Source organism: Ranitomeya variabilis, chromosome 7 (genome assembly GCF_051348905.1).
Source record: "Ranitomeya variabilis isolate aRanVar5 chromosome 7, aRanVar5.hap1, whole genome shotgun sequence".
NCBI classification, from domain to species: Eukaryota; Metazoa; Chordata; class Amphibia; order Anura; family Dendrobatidae; genus Ranitomeya; species Ranitomeya variabilis.
This window is the reverse complement of record NC_135238.1, coordinates 44049031-44068924: the sequence shown is the minus strand read 5'-3', so window position 1 is coordinate 44068924 and position 19894 is coordinate 44049031. Positions and strand designations below refer to the sequence as shown.

At 45.7% G+C, this 19894-nt stretch overlaps 1 protein-coding gene across 1 annotated transcript in view; it reads right to left on the bottom strand.

The window, feature by feature from the left end:
- Window positions 1-19894, bottom strand: part of LOC143786205 (piwi-like protein 1) — a 98528-nt gene that overhangs the window by 56671 nt on the left and 21963 nt on the right. The window contains exons 2-4 of the mRNA XM_077275493.1: window positions 14676-14756; window positions 13924-14121; window positions 12088-12199 (exon numbers count right to left, since the gene is read on the bottom strand). Of these exons, the coding sequence (XP_077131608.1) occupies window positions 12088-12199; window positions 13924-14121; window positions 14676-14756 (391 nt within the window). The remainder of the gene's footprint in view (window positions 1-12087; window positions 12200-13923; window positions 14122-14675; window positions 14757-19894) is intronic.

Below are 19894 nucleotides of genomic sequence, written 5' to 3'. Positions count from 1 at the left end.
AGATGAAGCCGCGGAGAGACTCGTGTATGCTCCTTGATGGTCTATAGATCCCAAGACCGAGCTCTGAAGTGGAATACCTTGGCGCTCAATCTTGAAGCCATCCGATCCACGCCCGGAGTCCTTAGATGAATACATTTCTGTCGAAAGGCCTTCCATTGTCCCAAGGCGAGACCTTGACGGCTACAAAAAAACTGCCGCCTGGGATATGGACTGCTGAAAATACTGAGTGGTTCCTATCTGCCCATTGGGCAATATGGGCTACCTCATGCATGGCCACCCTGCTGTGGTTACCCCCTTTAATGATTGATACATGCAACAGCTGTGGCTTTATCCGATAGAATTCTGATGGGGTGACTCGGCAGGAGATAATGGAACTGTTGCAGGGCTATCCTGATTGCTCAGATTTCCCAGACATTAATCGGAAGGCTCGACTCCCGAGTTGATCAGCGCCCCTGAGCCATGAGGTGCCCAAGACTACTCCCCAGTCAAGGAGACTGACATCGGTAGACACTACTAGCCATTAAACCGGGAGAAAATATTTCCACTGGAAGAGAGAAGGCCTCAATGTTCATCACCTGAGAGGCTGCCTGATCCGCCGGAGCATGCAGCATCGGCGATCAAGGAAGAAAACGGGTTCATGCTGCAGGGGACAGAGTCAGCTGAACGAAAAAGAACGATCATTTCGATTGCGGTCACCATTTTGCCCCAGTGCCGTCACAGCAAACCAGATAGAATGATCGAGTGAGTGGTTAAGTGCGTGGGCTCCGTGTTAGAAAAGACTCGGACCTTGTGTTGAGGGGGAATCACTAACCCTCGGAGGCATCCAGGGTCATTCCTTAAAAGGATATCCATTGGGCTGGAACGAGGGGAGCCTGTATACATTTATCCACGAGCTCAGGGGAGGAAGAGTATCGCCAGAGATGCAAAGACCCCTGATGAGAAGGTCGTCTGAGTAGGGCAGAAAGATCACGCCTCAAGAGTGCAAGATGGACATGACAGCCGTCATGACCTTCGAGAGCACGATGTGAACTGAAAATGCTGTTAGGGGATGGCAAAGCACAGGATTGTTTAGAGAGGGGAAATTCGAATATGTAGAAAAAAACATCCCGTTGTCGATGGATGTTAGAAGCGTCCCTCTTATCGACGAGTGACCATGATCCTTTGGTAGGATCTGATGCCAAGACTCCAGATTGCAAGGCTGTAGTACTAACCACTGAAACAACGTGCTGCATTAGAGATGGATGAATTATCCCAGTCAGGCTGGTGAAGACCCTGACTGATAGAGGAAGGATAATGAAGGGACTGTATCGCTGGTCAGTGATGCCATGGGCTGCGTCAGCGACAAAGACCACACTGGGGGAGGGGGAGGTATAGTGTAGTCTAGATCCCAGCCTCAGTAAAATGAGGCTGTAAGACAGAATACCTCATGACCTGTTAATCTCATGAATCCTTTGCAGGAAAAAAAAAAACCGTGCCTCAGGGTTAGAGCACTTACCCAGGGCTGTTGCCCAATGGTGCTGCAGGTCCGATAAACTAAGGTGGGATTTTGATCCCAGGACCCCATGCAGCCAAAGTACTGAGTGAACGTCAAACAGATTAGAGTAGAACACCTTGAGCCCCTCGTAAATCTATGGTGTCCGAAAAAGGATTTTTTTTTGCACACAGAGTCCGTTTTCTATTCAATGAGCCATAAAAAAAGAAACACCTTCTGAACGTGATGGCATCCGCCGCTGATGGCTAGCTGCGCTGCACTGCCTCCAAAAAGGCGACCAGGATACCATGGCTTTAGCTACCCCTGCCGCGGCATACGATGGATAGTGCTGAACCAGAGGTCTTAAAGACGGAGCGAGTCAGTCTCTGACAGTCTGTGGGTGATGATCCATCCGGCCAGGATAGGATTCTGAATACCGAAACGAATACTAGTGGGTTCACCGCAGGAGATTCAGCTCAATCTTTCCACAGATCAAAACAGGGGCGTACCACGCCTCAAGAGGGTGCTGACCCTTCAGATGTTTAACACGTTGCTCTCAGCGCTGGTTAAGTATAACCCAGACCTCCGGGTGAATGGTAAACGCTGTTATGAGAGCGATTAGTCCTCTTGAAGGGCATTGTGTGTTCTGGGACAGAACCGCAATCCTCGTCAACCTTTAGAGTCTGATTGACGGGCTCAATAAGAGAGTCCCTCATTTTCTGGAACTCTGGTGAGTGCAGATCCGGGAAAACATCCAACTCAAACTCAGAGTCTTGTTCTGCAAATCACTAGTGAGGGAGAGCGAGAAACAGACCTCACGGACGCCAAACTGTCGCCCCTGTCAGTCGGCCCCAGAAATGCGTCCTCGCTGCCAGAGTAAGCCCCCCCCCCTGCCAGCGTCGCCGCAGACCGCCTGTCCAGTGCCGCTGCTGGTCTAGGACCATGGTACAGGGAGAAAGGGGTCACCCTCAATCCACCATCCTTTTAATAGGGAGGTAGAGAGGGACTTACACCTCGGACGAAGCCGGGGACTAAATTTTTGCGACGGCGCGTTACCTCAGGTGTTAAGCTGTCAGTTCCGGAGGATTCAGCTTACCCGGGACCTGCTCTTGTGTCCCCAGGGAAGGTGTCGGTGTCCTCACGGCTCGCAGCGCTTCTGTCAGCTCTGCTGTTACTGTCACCGCTGTCAGAAGGCCGGCTCCGTTCCTGAGGTGTAGAAAGATGGCCGCCGAGAGCAGGAGGGGCGCCTCACGTTTAGGACGAGAAGCGTCAGAAGTGTGGGTAGCGCCGGCTGCGGTGGGCGGAGCCATGAAAAACACGGCCTAGGCCAACTAGAAGCTGGGGACTAAATTTGTGAAGCCTGCCAGAAATGAACGCTGCCCACGGCGCAAACAGATGAATAAAGTGGTGTAAAACGCCGCTGGACGCCGTGACACCGCTCCCCCAGGGACCAGGACCCCGTCTCTGCGACCAGATGGTGCCAGCCGCAGTCATTCTCACATTTTGAGGTGATGTAGCAGAGCTGGTGCAGACCTGTTGCATTGTGGCTGGTCTTTGGATCCCCCCCCCACCCCCCATAGTCAGGGGGGTGGAGAGGGACTTTCTGCCTCCTTGCATCATCCGCTTTCAATCAGTGGTGATGCAGTGGGGGCTGCACGGATGCCATAGTGGGCCCTCTGTTGTCCATGGAACAGGGCAGAATGTCCGGCATTAGGCCTGGCTCCAGGAGAGGATAGATAGAGGCGACACTATGTGCTAGCCTTTTGCTTGTGTGGGGAGATCAGGACCGTGAAGGAACCGTCACCTCTGCAGTGAGCTCAGGCACCCCACGTCGCAGGAGAGGGTACGGGGAGGAACTCTCCGCATTCTCGCCTGTTGATTCGGGGGAGATCGGAGCCTTGAAAGGAACCGTTACCCCCTTCACTCCGTTAATTCAAAAATAAAAGGTTACAGAAAAGTAAAAATTAAATAAGAACGTTGGGGTCTGAACCAGACCCAAGTGCCTCCTACAGACACTAAGCAAGAACTGGTTCTCTGGGAGCCAGCAGGAGGGTGTATACTGCAGGGGAGGAGAGAACTCTTTGTTTCAACTTAGTGTCCTCATAGTGGCAGCAGCATAACACCCACGGTCTGTGTCCCCCAATGAGGTGAAGGAGAAATAAAGGTCTGGTTAATTAAGATAAAATGTTGGGTCGTGACTCCTTTATTGGGAGACACAGGAAAGCATGGGTGTATGCTGCTGCCACTAGGCAGAAAAAAGGCCAACTCCTCCCCATCAGGCTACACCCACCCAGAGAACTAACCAGTTTTGGTTAGTGTCCAAGGAAGTCAGACACGGGTCCATGTTCAGACCAGTCTCTACCATCTTTTGTTTTACTAACAGTTTCCCTTTTTCTTTCAGATACACCTTGTAACAGTGTGTAAATTCTCACAGTTTTCCCAACTAAGGGACAGATAGAACAGTGTGGCGGCATCCACATCGTCCCCGCTCTAGTCTGAGAGGCGAGACCCTATTCCCTGTAACACTTCACAAGTGTCTCGGGGCGGCTCGTGGTGGAGTGTCCTGCCTTTCGGCCCCAGTGTCCCCCCCTAGCGTCCCTCCCATCATCCATGGTTGGCACCTTCTGGGACCATGACTGTGTGGGAGGGAAGACGTACCCATTCCAGCGACCCCCTCACCCAGGAATTCCTGATGCAGTCTTCAAAACTATGAAGTAGGAGTCGGGACCACATCTGGAACCAGTTACCTCTCCCTTCCAGTCACTTCATGGCGGCGAGGGCTCCACAGGATCAAAGGAAAATGTTGATAAAAGATGTGGCACAGGTGCCCTACTGCTGGATAGCGCCCCAGTTTATTACCGTCCCTTCTCGGCCTTTTTTTTTCCCTTCAAGATAGCGCCCCGTTTATTTTTGTCCGACAAAGCAATTTCCACATTTAGGCCCCAGCTTCAGACTAGTTCCATTCTACGATTAGGGCACACACGTTAGCCAGAGTGGCGGAAACTTCCTCGTGTCTTTTTTTTTCCAGCTAATCACGGAAGTTTTCACTGTCTCTCCAGCGCGGACTCACGACAATGGCCACAAAACATCTCTTTCCAACACCATAGAGTTAATGGACATATCATTCCCATACCATAGAGACTACAGGACATGTCTCCCCAGGGAGTTTATGGGTTAAGTTTATGTCTCCCCTCACACTAAGACTATGGCCAGCGTCACACTCAGCGTATGAAGATACGGTCCGTTTTTTAAGGCCGTAATACGCAGAAATGTTCCAAAAATAGTGATCCGTATGTCATCCGTAGGCAGGGTGTGGCAGTGTATTTTGCGCATGGCATCCTCCGTATGTAATCCGTATGGCATCCGTACTGCGATATTTTCTTGCAGGCTTGCAAAACCGACATCTAATGGATTTATGGGCTCAAATGTTCATTAAAACATACATACATATACATACACATATAGATATATATATATACATATATATACATATATACACACACACATACATTACAGACCAAAAGTTTGGACACATCTTCTCACTTAAAGATTTTTCTGTATTTTCATGACTATGAAAATTGTAAATTCACATTGAAGGCATCAAAACTATGAGTTAACACGTGTGGAATTATATACTTAACAAAAAAGTGTGAAACAACTGAAAATGTGTCTTAAATTCTAGGTTCTTCAAAGTAGCCACCTTTTGCTTTGATGACTGATTTGCACACTTTTGGCATTCTCTTGATGAGCTTAAGGAGGTTGTCACCGGAAATGGTCTTCCAACAATCTTGAAGGAGTTCCCAGAGATGCTTAGCACTTGTTGGCCCTTTTGCCTTCACTCTGTGGTCCAGCTGACCCCAAACCATTGGGTTCAGGTCTGGCGACTGAAGGCCAGGTCATCTGGCGTAGCACCCCACCACTCTCCTTCTTGGTCAAATAGCCCTTACACATCCTGGAGGTGTGTTTTGGGTCATTGTCCTGTTGAAAAATAAATGATGGTCCAACTAAACGCAAACCGGATGGAATAGCATGCCGCTGCAAGATGCTGTGGTAGCCATGCTGGTTCAGTATGCCTTCAATTTTGAATAAATCCCCAACAGTGTCACCAGCAAAGCCCCCCCACACCATCACACCTCCTCCTCCATGCTTCACGGTGGGAACCAGGCATGTAGAGTCCATCCGTTCACCTTTTCTGCATCACACAAAGACACGGTGGTTGGAACCAAAGATCTCAAATTTGGACTCATCAGACCAAAGCACAGATTTCCACTGGTCTAATGTCCATTCCTTGTGTTCTTTAGCCCAAACAAGTCTCTTCTGCTTGTTGCCTGTCCCTACCAGTGGTTTCCTAGCAGCTATTTTACCATGAAGGCCTGCTGCACAAAGTCTCCTCTTAACAGTTGTTGTAGATATGTGTTTGCTGCTAGAACTCTGTGTGGCATTGACCTGGTCTCTAATCTGAGCTGTTGTTAACCTGCGATTTCTGAGGCTGGTGACTCGGATAAACTTATCCTCAGAAGCAGAGGTGACTCTCGGTCTTCCTTTCCTGGGGCGGTCCTCATGTGAGCCAGTTTCTTTGTAGCGCTTGATGGTTTTTGCCACTGCACTTGGGGACACGTTCAAAGTTTTCCCAATTTTTCAGACTGACTGACCTTCATTTCTTAAAGTAATGATGGCCACTCGTTTTTCTTTACTTAGCTGCTTTTTTCTTGCCAAATTCTAACAGTCTATTCAGTAGGACTATCAGCTGTGTATCCACCAGACTTCTGCACAACACAACTGATGGTCCCAACCCCATTTATGAGGCAAGAAATCCCACTTATTAAACCTGACAGAGCACACCTGTGATGTGAAAACCATTCCTGGTGACTACCTCTTGAAGCTCATCAAGAGAATGCCAAGAGTGTGCAAAGCAGTCATCAAAGCAAAAGGTGGCTACTTTGAAGAACCTAGAATATAAGACAATTTCAGTTGTTTCACACTTTTTGTTAAGTATATAATTCCACATGTGATAATTCATAGTTTTGATGCCTTCAGTGTGAATGTACAATTTTCAGTCATGAAAATATAGAAAAATCTTTAAATGAGAAGGTGTGTCCAAACTTTTGGTCTGTACTATATATATATATATATATATATATATATATATATATATATATATATATATATATATATATATATATATATATATAATTGTCTAAGGGGTACTTCTGTCTGTCTGTCCTCAACTTCCGTCACGGTTATTCATTAGCTGATTGGTCTCGCCAGCTGCCTGTCATGGCTGCCGCGACCAATCAGCGACGGGCACAGTCCAATTAGTCCCTCCCTACTCCCCTGCAGTCAGTGCCCGGCGCCCGCTCCATACTCCCCGCAGTCGCGGCTCACACAGGGTTAATGCCAGCGGTAACGGACCGCGTTATGCCGCAGGTAACTCCCTCCGTTACTGCCGCTATAAACCCTGTGTGACCACGTTTTTACTATTGACGCAGCCTATGCAGCGTCAATAGTAAAAGGATCTAATGTTAAAAATTAAAAAAAAATAAAATAAAAAAAAAAAATCATTGTATACTCCCCTTCCGCCGCCTTTCCCGTTCCTCGCCACCCTCCGGTAACCGCTGTGTGCAAGCGTCAGGTTCCAGTAGCAGGGATCGTATGCCAGAAGGACCTGCCATGACGTCACGGACATGTGTCCGCGACGTCTTCACACTCTGGGACCGGAAGCTGCCGCCTGTACCGCGCACAGACGACAGAACTGCAAGTATGGTGAGTATGTTAGAACTACAAGGGGCCCTCGGATCGGAAGGTGAGTATATGTTTATTTGTTAACCTGTGACATACGTGGCTGGGCAATATACTACGTAGCTGGGCAATATACTACGCGGCTCTGTGCTGTATACTACGTCACTGGGCAATATATATGTGTATATGTGTGTGTGTGTGTGTGTGTGTGTGTGTGTGTGTGTGCACGCACGCACACACAATTGCCGGCTTTTCCTTTCTCCTTCACAAACCCGACATGATATGAGAGATGGTTTACATACAGTAAACCATCTCATATCCTTTTTTGGGGGATATTCCACACTACTACTGTTAGTAGTGTGTATGTGCAAAATTTGGGCGCTGTAGCTGGTAAAATAAAGGGTTAAATCACGGAAAACATTGGCGTGGGCTCCCGCGCAATTTTCTCCGCCAGAGTGGTAAAGCCAGTGACAGGGTTACAGAACGAGGGTCTTCAGGTGGATTAAGAGTCTAATAAAATATTACAACACCCTGTGTCTTTATTTCATTAAAGGACTTGGTAATAATGTGTGTGTTTTATTAACCATTTCATACTATTGGATTAATAAAGGATAGGTGTCATAATTGACGCCTCTCCAATATTAATCTGTCTTAATAGCAAGGTGACATTAACCCTTCATTACCCCATATCCCATCGCTACAGGGGAGTGGGAAGAGAGGCCAAGTGCCAGAATAGGAGCATCTTCCAGATGTGCCTTTTCTGGGGTGGCTGGGGGCAGATGTTTGTAGCCGGGGGGGGCAATAACCATGGACTTTCTCTAGGCTATTAATATCTGCCCTCAGTCACTGGCTTTACCACTCTGGCGGAGAAAATTGCGCGGGAGCCTATTCCAATTTTTTCCACGATTTAACACTCTAATTTAATAGCTAGACACACCAAATTGTACACACGGACACTTGGAACATTGCTAATGAGGAATATGTAATAAAATAAGGGATATGAGATGGTATACTGTATGTAAACCACGTCTCATATCCTGTCGGGTTTGGGAAGGAGATAGCAAAAGCCGACAATTGAATTACCGGCTTTTATGCTATCTAGCGCTGAAGTAAAAAAAAAAATATATATATAAAAATATATATATATATATATATATATATATATATATATATATATATTATAATATATTTTTATATATATATTTTTTTTGTCTAAGGGTTTTTCCGTCTGTCCTGGAAATCCCGCGTCTCTGATTAGCCAGGCCTCGACCAATCAGCGACGGGCACAGCATGGCGACGATGATGTCATAAAGGTTGCCTCGACCAATCAGCAAGGGGCACAGTCTGCCGCGAATTTGCCTCGACCAATCAGCGACGGGCACAGTATTGACGTAGATGTCATAATGGTTGCCATGGCGACGATGTCAAAGGTTTCCTCGACCAATCAGCGACGGGCACAGTCTGCCGCGAATTCTGGAATCATCATTGTCCATATACTAAGGGGACATGCATATTCTAGAATACCCGATGCGTTAGAATCGGGCCACAATCTAATATATATATATATATATATATATATATATACACATATACATATACACACACACACACACACACACCTATTCTATGTGTACACATTTATTCTACCTATTCTATTCTGTCAGTGTGATTGTACTGTACACTGCACTGAATTACCGGCTTTTCTATAGAACATCGCTGCGTATTTCTCGCAAGTCACATGCATGGTCCGTGTGTAATCAGTAATTTTCTCGCCCCCATAGATTTTCATTGGCGATTTTTTCGCGCAATACGGTGACAAACGCAGCATGCTGCGATTTTCTACGGCCGTACAAGACCGTATAATACGGATCAGTAAAATACGGCAGATAGGAGCTGGGCCATAGAGAATCATTGTACCGTATGCAATCCGTATTTTCTGCACCTCTCATACGTCTGTAAAACTCGCTAGTGTGACGCCGGCCTATTAGTGTCTTTATGGAATTGGTCCTTGCATTGACTGCAGGAACCCAAACATGAAAGTCTCTCAGGAACCCCCCACTGCCAGGGATAAAAGCGTACCCCCTCCTCCAAGTAGGTTTCCTCCCGATCTCTCGTAGTAGAGACCTGACCAAGGCATCTTAGTCGTTGGCAGAGGTCTCCACACATCTGACTGATTAATCCTCCGTCCCTGCAGCTCTGATCATTTCCCTACATGTTTCAGAAGCAAGCAGTCATGACAGACCTCACATAGGTCCAGGAAGCGAGCACAATCCAGCTCCACGTCTGGATCCCCTCTGCTCCCTCATCATCCATTTACAGGAACTGGAGGCTTTTTGCCAAGAAGAGTGAGCAGCTTTACCATCTGAGAAAATAAAGAACCTCATCCACAACTACCACAAAAGACTTCAAGCTGTCATTGATGTTAGAGGGGACAACACACAGTAATAAGAAATGGGGTATGTGAACTTTTGATCAGGGTCATGTGGATGTTTTGTGTTGTCATTATGATTTAAAAAGAGAAAACACAGTAGTCTGACAATAAATGGCTTCACCAACCACGAGCCATGAGTGGAGGAAATGTTGTGGTGTTATCATTCATATTCTCTGTAAAAAGGCTAATAAATCAAAAATTCTGCTGGGTGTGTAAACTTCTGAGCACAACTGTATCTCTGGTTTCACATTCCTGCATTCAGGTATTCGCCTTTTTCCATCCTTCCAGGGCCGTCACCTATCTCGTACTGTGACGGACCGACTGTTTCCATATGCTTCAAGATGAAGCATCTGATGCCGCAGCCTGGGCCCACCATACTAGGCAAGGACCTCATTAAGGCTGTGTCTCTTGATGAATCTCATTCGGTGAGAGAACTTTGCCTATCAGGACGTGAGAGCTCGTCCTTAAGCTGGTTCTTTTCTGCTTACAACGTGACCAGTAGTTTCCATCTCCAGAGACAGGGAAGGATCTTCTCTTCAGAGCCTTCCCTTCAGATGAGCGGTCGTTACTGCTCCCTTGTAGACGTTATCACGCCTATTTCACCTGTGTGTGGAATTTTACCATGGAAAGACCTTGGCGCCCATGGAGAAGAGTCTTCGGTCCTTCTAGTGATATTGCCTCTTCGGTGTCCATCTCCCTGCCTCTTCCCCTCTTCTTCAGCGTGTTCACCAAATTCAGTTGACATTGAAACAACTCTTGCCTTTCATTGTAAGGAACACGATGGGCCGTCCCCAGATCGTACCTTACTTTCTACTCCCTTGGGTGAAGCAAATCTGACCGGGAGGAGCCAATCACTTTGCCTATTGGTGGTAGGCTGTGTCCATGGATACTTTTACTCAGCTTGCAGAGCTGTATACGAGGAGCTTACAGCCCAGGGACACTTTTAAAGACCAAGAATCTTCCCTTCGACCAACCCTTCGAAGTTCAGGGTCCACCTTATCCGCATGAGCCGTGACTTATATCCAGAGCGGAACACTAAACAAGACAATCTGGTGTTCTTTCAACTGAACTCAATGTTCCTTTTCTCAGTCCTGCTCATCTCATGGGCCCTTCTTCATCCTCCAGATTTCTCAGCCCCTTAGTTTGCATCAGGACACAGAGGCAGCAGACTATAAGGCCGCTGGGTCTCTCCAACCAGGGTGTTTAACTAAATCATAGCAAGGCGTCCACCGTTTTCCCGCCAGAGCAGCACGGTGGGTCAGTGGTTAGCACTGCAGCCTTGCAGCACTGGGGTTCTGGATTCAATCCCACCAAGGACAACATCTGCAAGGAGTTTGTATGTTCTCTCCCTGTTTGCGTGGGTTTCCTCCGGGTTCTCTGGTTTCCTCCCACATTCCAAAGACATACTGATAGGGAATTTAGATTGTGAGCCCCATCGGGGACAGCGATGAAACGGTGTGTAAACTGTAAAGCGCTGCGGAATATGTTAGCGCTATATTAAAATAAAATTATTATTATATGTCTGGTTGCAAAGGGTCCTGAGCCTGGTTGCACTCCTTCCTTGTAAAGCCGTTACCTCCCTTCCTTCTCTAGGCATTTCATACTTTTTTCCTCCCATCGTCTATTTTCAATCAGGATCTTGCCAGGAACAGAGTGAGGTAAAGACCTATTCCACTTAGGATCACAACAGTGGGAGTTTCACGGGCTGTTAGATCGCTTCTTCGTCTTCAGTCCACACCTTCTCCTAGTGCTACACGGTTCTCGTCTATTCTTTAGCGATCACCAATCTGGATTAGGGACGTCCCTCCTGCAGCAGTGGACCAACCTTACATTTTTGAGTACCTGTCTCTCTTCCCACACTAAGGACTGCTTTATGATATCCTATGGTTTACAGTGTCCCCCAATGACGCAATAGAGAAAAGAAGATTTTGGGTACTTTCCGTAAAATCTTTTTCTCTGAGCCTTCATTGGGGGACACGACACCCGCTCCCTGTTTGAGCCATTGTGGGTTACATTTAGGGTAATCTACTTTAACCCCTTTCCCCAGTTTTCTCCCAAACTGGTTGGCTCTCTCCCAGATGGTGGGTATATACTGCTGGGGAGGAGTAAGCTTTATTCTGCACAGTGTCAGCAGCTTACACTCATGGTTTCCTGTGTCCCCAAAAGAAGGTTCCAAGAAACAGATTTTACGACAAGTATCCAAAATCTTTCTTTGTACACAGTCGCAACAGGAGCTGAAAACAGCAAATCGTTGTTGGTGTCAGGTGTCCACCAACTCCAAGGATAAATCAGCAATACGAGTGGTGGACAATCCAAGGGTTTTTTTAAAGAATTTTTTTCTCAATTATATTTAACAACGAAATTAAAAAAGAAAAAAAACCAAAACAGGTTTCCTGAGGTTTCGCACTCAAGGCTCCCAGTTCTCATTATTCCCAGCAGGTCTTACGTTCTTATAGTAGTCCACAAAGCTGATCTCGCTTCCGTCTGCCTTCTTGAAGGTGGACGCTGGAGTCATGTTCCAGGCGATCTCGTCTATACGGTAGGTTTTATTGTTGTACCTGCACAAAAAGCAGCGTTGATCAGTGAAATTAAGAATTCAGTAAAGAATAAGTCATCAAACAAATCGCAATTTCACGCTCTTTAGCAGAAATTAAAAATAATATATATATATATATATATTAAAAATATTCTTAAAAAAAAAAATCTAATATGATCACGTTTTCTTAGGTCAAAAATACAGAATTTTAAAAAATAAAATAAGATCATATTCAGTATCATCACCAGTAACAAAAGAAGGAATAAAAAAAATAAAATGATTTAACGCTGTAAAGTAAAAGAAAATAATGGCAGAACTGCTGATTTTTAGTAGATCCAAGTTTCCTAAAAATACAATATGTGAAGAAACCATTGTATGTACCTCAAAGTGGCATCGACAAAAACTACAGCTCGCCACACAAAAATCAAAGACTCACACCGCTCCATGGATAGAAGAAAAAAAAAATTAAAGGACTCAGAAAATGGTCAATTTAATTTTATTTTTTTAAACAAAGTTCAAATATTTTTTTTACCTACTTAAAAAAGACAAGTTTAGCATTGCTGTAGCTGTACAAATAAGGAGAATGTTATTGGGTCATTTTTTTAATACGACGAACACCATCAATAAGAAAAAAAAAAACGCAGAATTTTTTTTTTTTTAAAGTCATGACACTTTGTTTTTCAGCATATTATAGTGTAAAATTAATGGTGTAATTAAAAACTACAACTCGTCCCGCAAAACAACAAGATGTAATATGGTGATAGTGAAAGTAAAAAAAATAAAAAAATAAAAAGTTATGGATCTTTGAGAAGAAAAATTAAACACAAATGAAAACTGCTGATCATTAAGAGTCAATTACATAAATTTGGTTCCAAAAGTGAAGGAATAGAATGTACCCAGGTGATCCATTTCCTTCTAGAGGCGCCGGTGCCAACTGAGCGGCCGAGTACGAGGCACATGGCGGCTCTTAGGCTTCTTTCATGCTTCCGTTTTTGCAATCTGCACAGGATCCGTCAATATGTTGAAATGACGGATCCTGTGCAGATTGTATATAACGGGTGCACTGGGCCTGTTTTTCCTGACGGACCAGTCGAGGCTATGCGCACTTGTTGTGTATGCGTCTTCGCAGCGGTTTTCCGCTGCAAAAAACGCATAAACAAAACCTAGGTTAAAAATAATTAAAAATAAATTGGGGGAAAAAAAAATCGTAATATTCTCACCTTCCGGCATCCCACGCAGCGTTAAGGATGCTTGCGATGCTCCCGGCAGCTGGCGTTCCCAATAATGCCTTGCGTGCAATGACCTCTGCATAGGCAGCATCAATAATAAAAAGAAAGAGAGCGAACGAGAGAGAGAGAGAGAGAATTTCCCTGACTGGAAATTCTTCCGCGCATGCTCAGTTTCAAAAGACGGCACCGTCGCTGGATTCCTGCTTTTCACAGTCAGTGACGGATCCTGCACCCATAGGCTTCCATTATAGCCAACGCCGGACAGTGCAGGACCTGATATTACGACGTGCAGAAAAAACGTTCCTCTGAATGTTTTCTCCGCTCAACGGACAACGATTTACCGACGGATCGAGTGCACGACGGATGAAACGGATGGCCATCCATCACAATTCGTCGCTAATACAAATCTATGGGAAAAAACAGGATCCAGTAGAAAAATTTGCTGGATCCTGTATTTTTTCAAAAATCAACGGATTTCGACGGGAGAGAAAAGACAGAAGTGTGAAAGAGGCCTTACTTGGTGAGGACGATCTGTCCGATCAGCTCCTTGCAGCAGGCGTCCTGGAACCTCTGAGGGCCACACGAGGAGTACAGGCTGCTCATGATGTCGTGCACAGTCTCGTTCCTGAGGACTTTATGGCTGACATCAATGCTCAACATGATGCTGGACTCATACTGGAGGATGGAGGTGGAAAACCCCGGCCAGATGGAGAGTCTGATGGGAGAGGAGACAGGACGGAGGGTGAAGATGGAGGAGAAAAGTAACAGCATCAGTGTGTACAGACACCTACAGGCAACAGCAGGGAGCCAGCAAAGAGCAGGAGGATTCTGTGCCTACATACATTACTTATCCTCCAGAGCTGCACTCACTATTCTGCTGGTGCAGTCACCGTGTACATACATTACATTACTGATCCCGAGTTACATCCTGTATTATACCCCAGAGCTACACTCACTATTCTGCTGGTGCAGTCACTGTGTACATACATTACATTACTGATCCTGAGTTACCTCCTGTATTATACCCCAGAGCTGCACTCACTATTCTGCTGGTGCAGTCACTGTGTACATACATACACCAGAGCTGCCCTCACTATTCTGCTGTAGTCACTGTGTACATACATTACATCACTGATCCTGAGTTACATCCTGTATTATACCCCAGAGCTGCACTCACTATTCTGCTGGTGCAGTCACTGTGTACATACATTACATGCTCCCATGGGTACAGCATGGTCAGTCCCATGTAAACCCTGCTCTGCTGGTTACCGGTGGGCTCGGACTTCGGTGGCGTCGCTCGGGTTGTAGTAGTTGCGTCCTATCTGCTTCATGTCCATGATCTTCAGGAGTCTGGGGGGAGAGAACAGGCGCTGTCAGCTCTGCAGGTGGAGGACGTGTGTGATCCCAGCAGTGGGCGAGGGGATGTGGGATCCACTGGAAGATGTGACTGAGGGTTTATCATTTTGGGGAACAGACGACAATTAATTCTGGATTTTTCTTCTTTTTGCTTTACAGACTTTAACGCAGGAAATTAATCACTTTAGATTTTCACAGATCGGACTTTCCTGGATGTGGCGATAACAAATAGGATTTTTTTAGTGTTCATCGTTAATGACGGGAAAGGCGGTCAGATCAGAAGGTTAGAGATTTTATGTTTTTTTAATGTAGATTTCTATTGTGGCTTTTTGCTTAATATTCTTCATCGGAGACCAGAACTTGTCAGTATTGCCGTATAGAGCAAACGTCACGGCCTCCTATAAAGCCCAGAGGTGCGGACACGGCGTCTAGTGCCTCCCTGCAGCCGTGTCACGGAGGGGCCGCTCTGCACCTGGACGCCCCCAGTCAGGAACGTGCAGCTCAAATGCTGGTCAGCGATTGTCTGCAGCATGTACGGTGTTAAACAGCGATCAGATCCGACTCCAGTCCCCGCTGTATAACCAGCATCTGCCGGGTATGGAGCAGGCGCAGCTACTGAGGCCGCTCCGTACACCCACATCTGACAACATTGGGATGGCATTAAAAGGCCAGGACCGACCTGAAGATTAACCCCTTCCCGCCGCGGCCCTTTTTCGTTTTTCGCTCCCCTCCTTCCCAGAGCCAACTTTTATTTTTCCATCAATATGGTCATGTGAGGGCTTATTTTTTTGCGGGACGAGTTGTACTTTTGAACGACACTATTGGTTTTACCATGTCTTGTACTAGAAAACGGGAAAAAAAATTCCAAGTGCGGTGAAATTGCAAAAAAAAGTGCAATCTTACACTTGGTTTTTTGATTGGCTTTTTTGCTAGCTACACTAAATGCCAAAACTAACCTGCTATTATGATTCTCCAGGTCATTACGAGTTCATAGACACCTAACATGTCTAGGTTATTTTTTATCTAAGTGGTGTAAAAAAAAATTCAAAACTTTAATAAAAAAATAAAAAATTGCGCCATTTTCCGATACCCGTAGCGTCTCCATTTTTCGTTATCTCAGGTTGGCTGAAGGCTTATTTTTTGTGTGCCGAGCTGACGTTTTTAACCCCTTTCTGACCTCGGCGGGATAGTACGTCCGAGGTCAGAAGCCCCGCTTTGATGCGGGCACCAGCGGTTAGCCCGCATCAAAGCCGGGACATGTCAGCTGTTTTGAACAGCTGACATGTGCCCATAATAGGCGCGGGCAGAATTGCGATCTGCCCGCACCTATTAACTAGTTAAATGCCGCTGTCAAACGCAGACAGCGGCATTTAACTACCACATCCGGCCGGGCGGCCGGAAATGATGGCATCGCCGACCCCCGTCACATGATCGGAGGTCGGCAATGCTGCAGAATGGTAACCAGAGGTCCTTGAGACCTCTATGGTTACTGATCCCCAGCAGCTGTGAGCACCACCCTGTGGTCGGCGCTCACAGCATACCTGATTTTCTGCTACATCGCAGCGAACAGCAGATCGCTGCTATGTAGCAGAGGCGATCGCGCTGTGCCTGCTTCTAGCCTCCCATGGAGGCTATTGAAGCATGGCAAAAGTAAAAAGAAAGTTAAAAAAATATATGAAAAAAATAAAAATATATACATATATATATATATATATATATATATATATATATATATATATAAATCGCCCCCTTTCGCCCCATTCAAAATACATCAATTAAAAAAAAATAAATCAAATCTACACACATTTGGTGTCGCCACATTCAGAGTCGCCCGATCTATCAATAAAAAAATAGGGATTTTTGTGTACTCACCGTAAAATCCTTTTCTCCGAGCCACTCATTGGGGGACACAGGACCATGGGTGTTATGCTGCTGTCACTAGGAGGCTGACACTAAGTTGAGACAAAAAAGGTTAGCTCCTCCCCTGCAATATACACCCTCTGGCTTCCAGAGACCCAGTTCAGTGCAAAAGCAGGAGGAGATTAATATCAATATACTACATAACATTAGAGTATAACATGTGAGAAAAATTCAAGAACCAAAAAGGTAACGAGCCGTAAGGCTAACGGGGTGGGTGCTGTGTCCCCCAATGAGTGGCTCGGAGAAAAGGATTTTACGGCGAGTACACACAAAAATCCCTATTTCTCCTTCGCCACATTGGGGGACACAGGACCATGGGACGTCCTAAAGCAGTCCCTGGGTGGGTAACAATACAACCAAATAACTGTGTACCATCTGACCTATAAATGCACAACGGCCGCCTGCAGAATACGTCTGCCAAGGGCCGCATCCGCGGAAGAATGAGTGTGGACGTTGTAGTGCTTTGTGAAAGTATGCAGGCTAGACCATGTTGCGGCCTTGCAAACCTGCTCCGCCGACGCCTGGTGCCGAATGGCCCAGGAAGCACCAACTGACCGAGTAGAGTGAGCTCTAACCCCCGCCGGGATGGGCCTGCCCCTGACCCGATAAGCTTCTTTGGATAGCCGATCGGATCCATCTGGCTATCGTAGCCTTAGACGTGGCTGAACCCTTCCTGTGACCCTCATGGAGGATAAAGAGGGAATCCGATTTACGGAAAGAGGCAGTCGTAGAGACGTACCTCCTGAGAGCCCGTACCACGTCCAAAGTGTGAAGGGCCTTTTCGACCCTATGTTTTGGCTGTGGGCAAAAGGAGGGAAGAATAATATCTTCATTGAGGTGAAAAGATGACACCACTTTAGGGAGAAAAGCGGGAGATGAGCGTAAGACTACTTTGTCCTGGTGGAAGGAAAGGAAGGGCGCCCGGCAGGAAAGTGCGGCCAACTCCGAGACGCACCTGATAGACGTTATCGCCACAAGGAAGGCCACCTTCCAAGAGATAGTGGGACGTCTTGCAGAGGTTCAAACGGAGGTTCCTGAAGGACGCTTAGGACCAAGTTGAGATCGCAGGTCTCTAGTGGCATTCTGTAGGGGGGAACCACGTGGGAGACCCCTTGAATGAAGGTCCTGACTTGCGAGTTAGTAGCAATCTTATGCTGGAACAACACCGACAGCGCTGAAATCTGGCCCTTGAGGGAACTGAGGGCCAGGCCGGAATCCAAGCCGGACTGGAGAAATTCCAGAATGAAGGGAATGGAGAAAACGAGAGGGGAACGACCGCGGAGTCTGCACCAAGAGAAGAAGGCTTTCCAGGTGCTGTGGAAGATGCGAGCGGAAGACATCTTGCGAGCACTGATCATGGTGGAAATGACCTGCTGGGAGAAACCTGCTTGAGTTGGGATCCAGGATTCAACAACCACGCTGTTAAACCAAATTTTTTTTTTCAGATAGTTTTCAGTGGTGCGTTTACTTCTTTTCCTAGTATGACACTGATCAATCGTATGCAGGCATCATCACGCGTCCTGCAGTTCTATGTTACTAACTGCATATGATTGGTCAGCGTTACACAGGGAGAAGAAGTAACTGCGCCTAGTGAAAACTGTCTGATAACACTCACTTGGATTTAACTAAAGTTAACTCATTAGGTGCCAAATATTTCATAGCTGGTATCTTCACAACAGAGAGACGAAATAAAAATTATAAAGAAATATGCTCCGCATATTACATGGCTTGTCCAATTCAACATAAAAAACTGATGAAAGGCCTCTTTTCAAGAAAACAAAACTATTAAAAATGACCTGGAATAAAATGATGGTTCCTCTAGAAAAGATTGAAATTAATTTGACCATGTGGAGAAGTGAAACTACACAGCGTCCTGTAGTTATCACAAGTGTCTGCAGACTTGTAATCAGTCAGTCGCCTATTTACAGGGTAAAAAGTAGTCACTGTGCTGTTTGTTGTCATGGCGTTTACCACACAGAACATGGGGCAAAGAAAGCTAAGAAGAGAGTGGTCTCAGGAGATTAGGAAAACATTATAGACAAACAAGTCTCAGGTGAAGGCTATATGATGTCTCCTACAGCCGGATGTTCCTGTTACTACAGCTGCACATATCCAGAAGTGTGAAGTCTCTGGGGCTGTAGCCGTCTTCCCTGGAGGCAGCCACACGAGGAATAAGGTCACAAATTGAAGAGATGGATAATACAAAGGGGAACCACAAAACCCAGAACTTTGAAAGAGATTAGAGGAGAACTCCAAGTCCAACAGTGTGAGGTCACACCAAGTGGCATGAAAATTCAACTCAGACGCAGTCACCATAACATTTAATTTCACCCCAATGGTTTTTTTTAACCCCTTCACCCCCAAGGGTGGTTTGCACGTTAATGACCGGGCCAATTTTTACAATTCTGACCACTGTCCCTTTATGAGGTTATAACTCTGGAACGCTTCAACGGATCTTGGCGATTCTGACATTGTTTTCTCGTGACATATTGTATTTCATGATAGTGGTAAAATTTCTTCGATATAACTTGAGTTTATTTGTGAAAAAAACGAATATTTGGCGAAAATTTTGAAAATTTTGCAATTTTCCAACTTTTAATTTTTATGCCCTTAAATCACAGACATATGTCATGCAAAATACTTAATAAGTAACATTTCCCACATGTCTACTTTACATCAGCACAATTTTGGAACCAAAATTTTTTTTTGTGACGGAGTTATAAGGGTTAAAAGTTGACCAGCAATTTCTCATTTTTACAACACCATTTTTTTTTAGGGACCACATCTCATTTGAAGTCATTTTGAGGGGTCTATATGATAGAAAATACCCAAGTGTGACACCATTCTAAAAACTGCACCCCTCAAGGTAATCAAAACCACTTTCAAGAAGTTTATTAACCCTTCAGGTGTTTCACAGGAATTTTTGGAATGTTTAAATAAAAATGAACATTTAACTTTTTTTCACACAAAATTTATTTCAGATCCAATTTGTTTTATTTTACCAAGGGTAACAGGAGAAAATAGACCCCAAAATTTGTTGTACAATTTGTCCTGAGTACGCTGATACCCCATATGTGGGGGTAATCCACTGTTTGGGCGCATGGCAGAGCTCGGAAGGAAAGGAGCGCCATTTGACTTTTCAATGCAAAATTGACTGGAATTGAGATGGGACGCCAAGTTGCATTTGGAGAGCCCCTGATGTGCCTAAACAT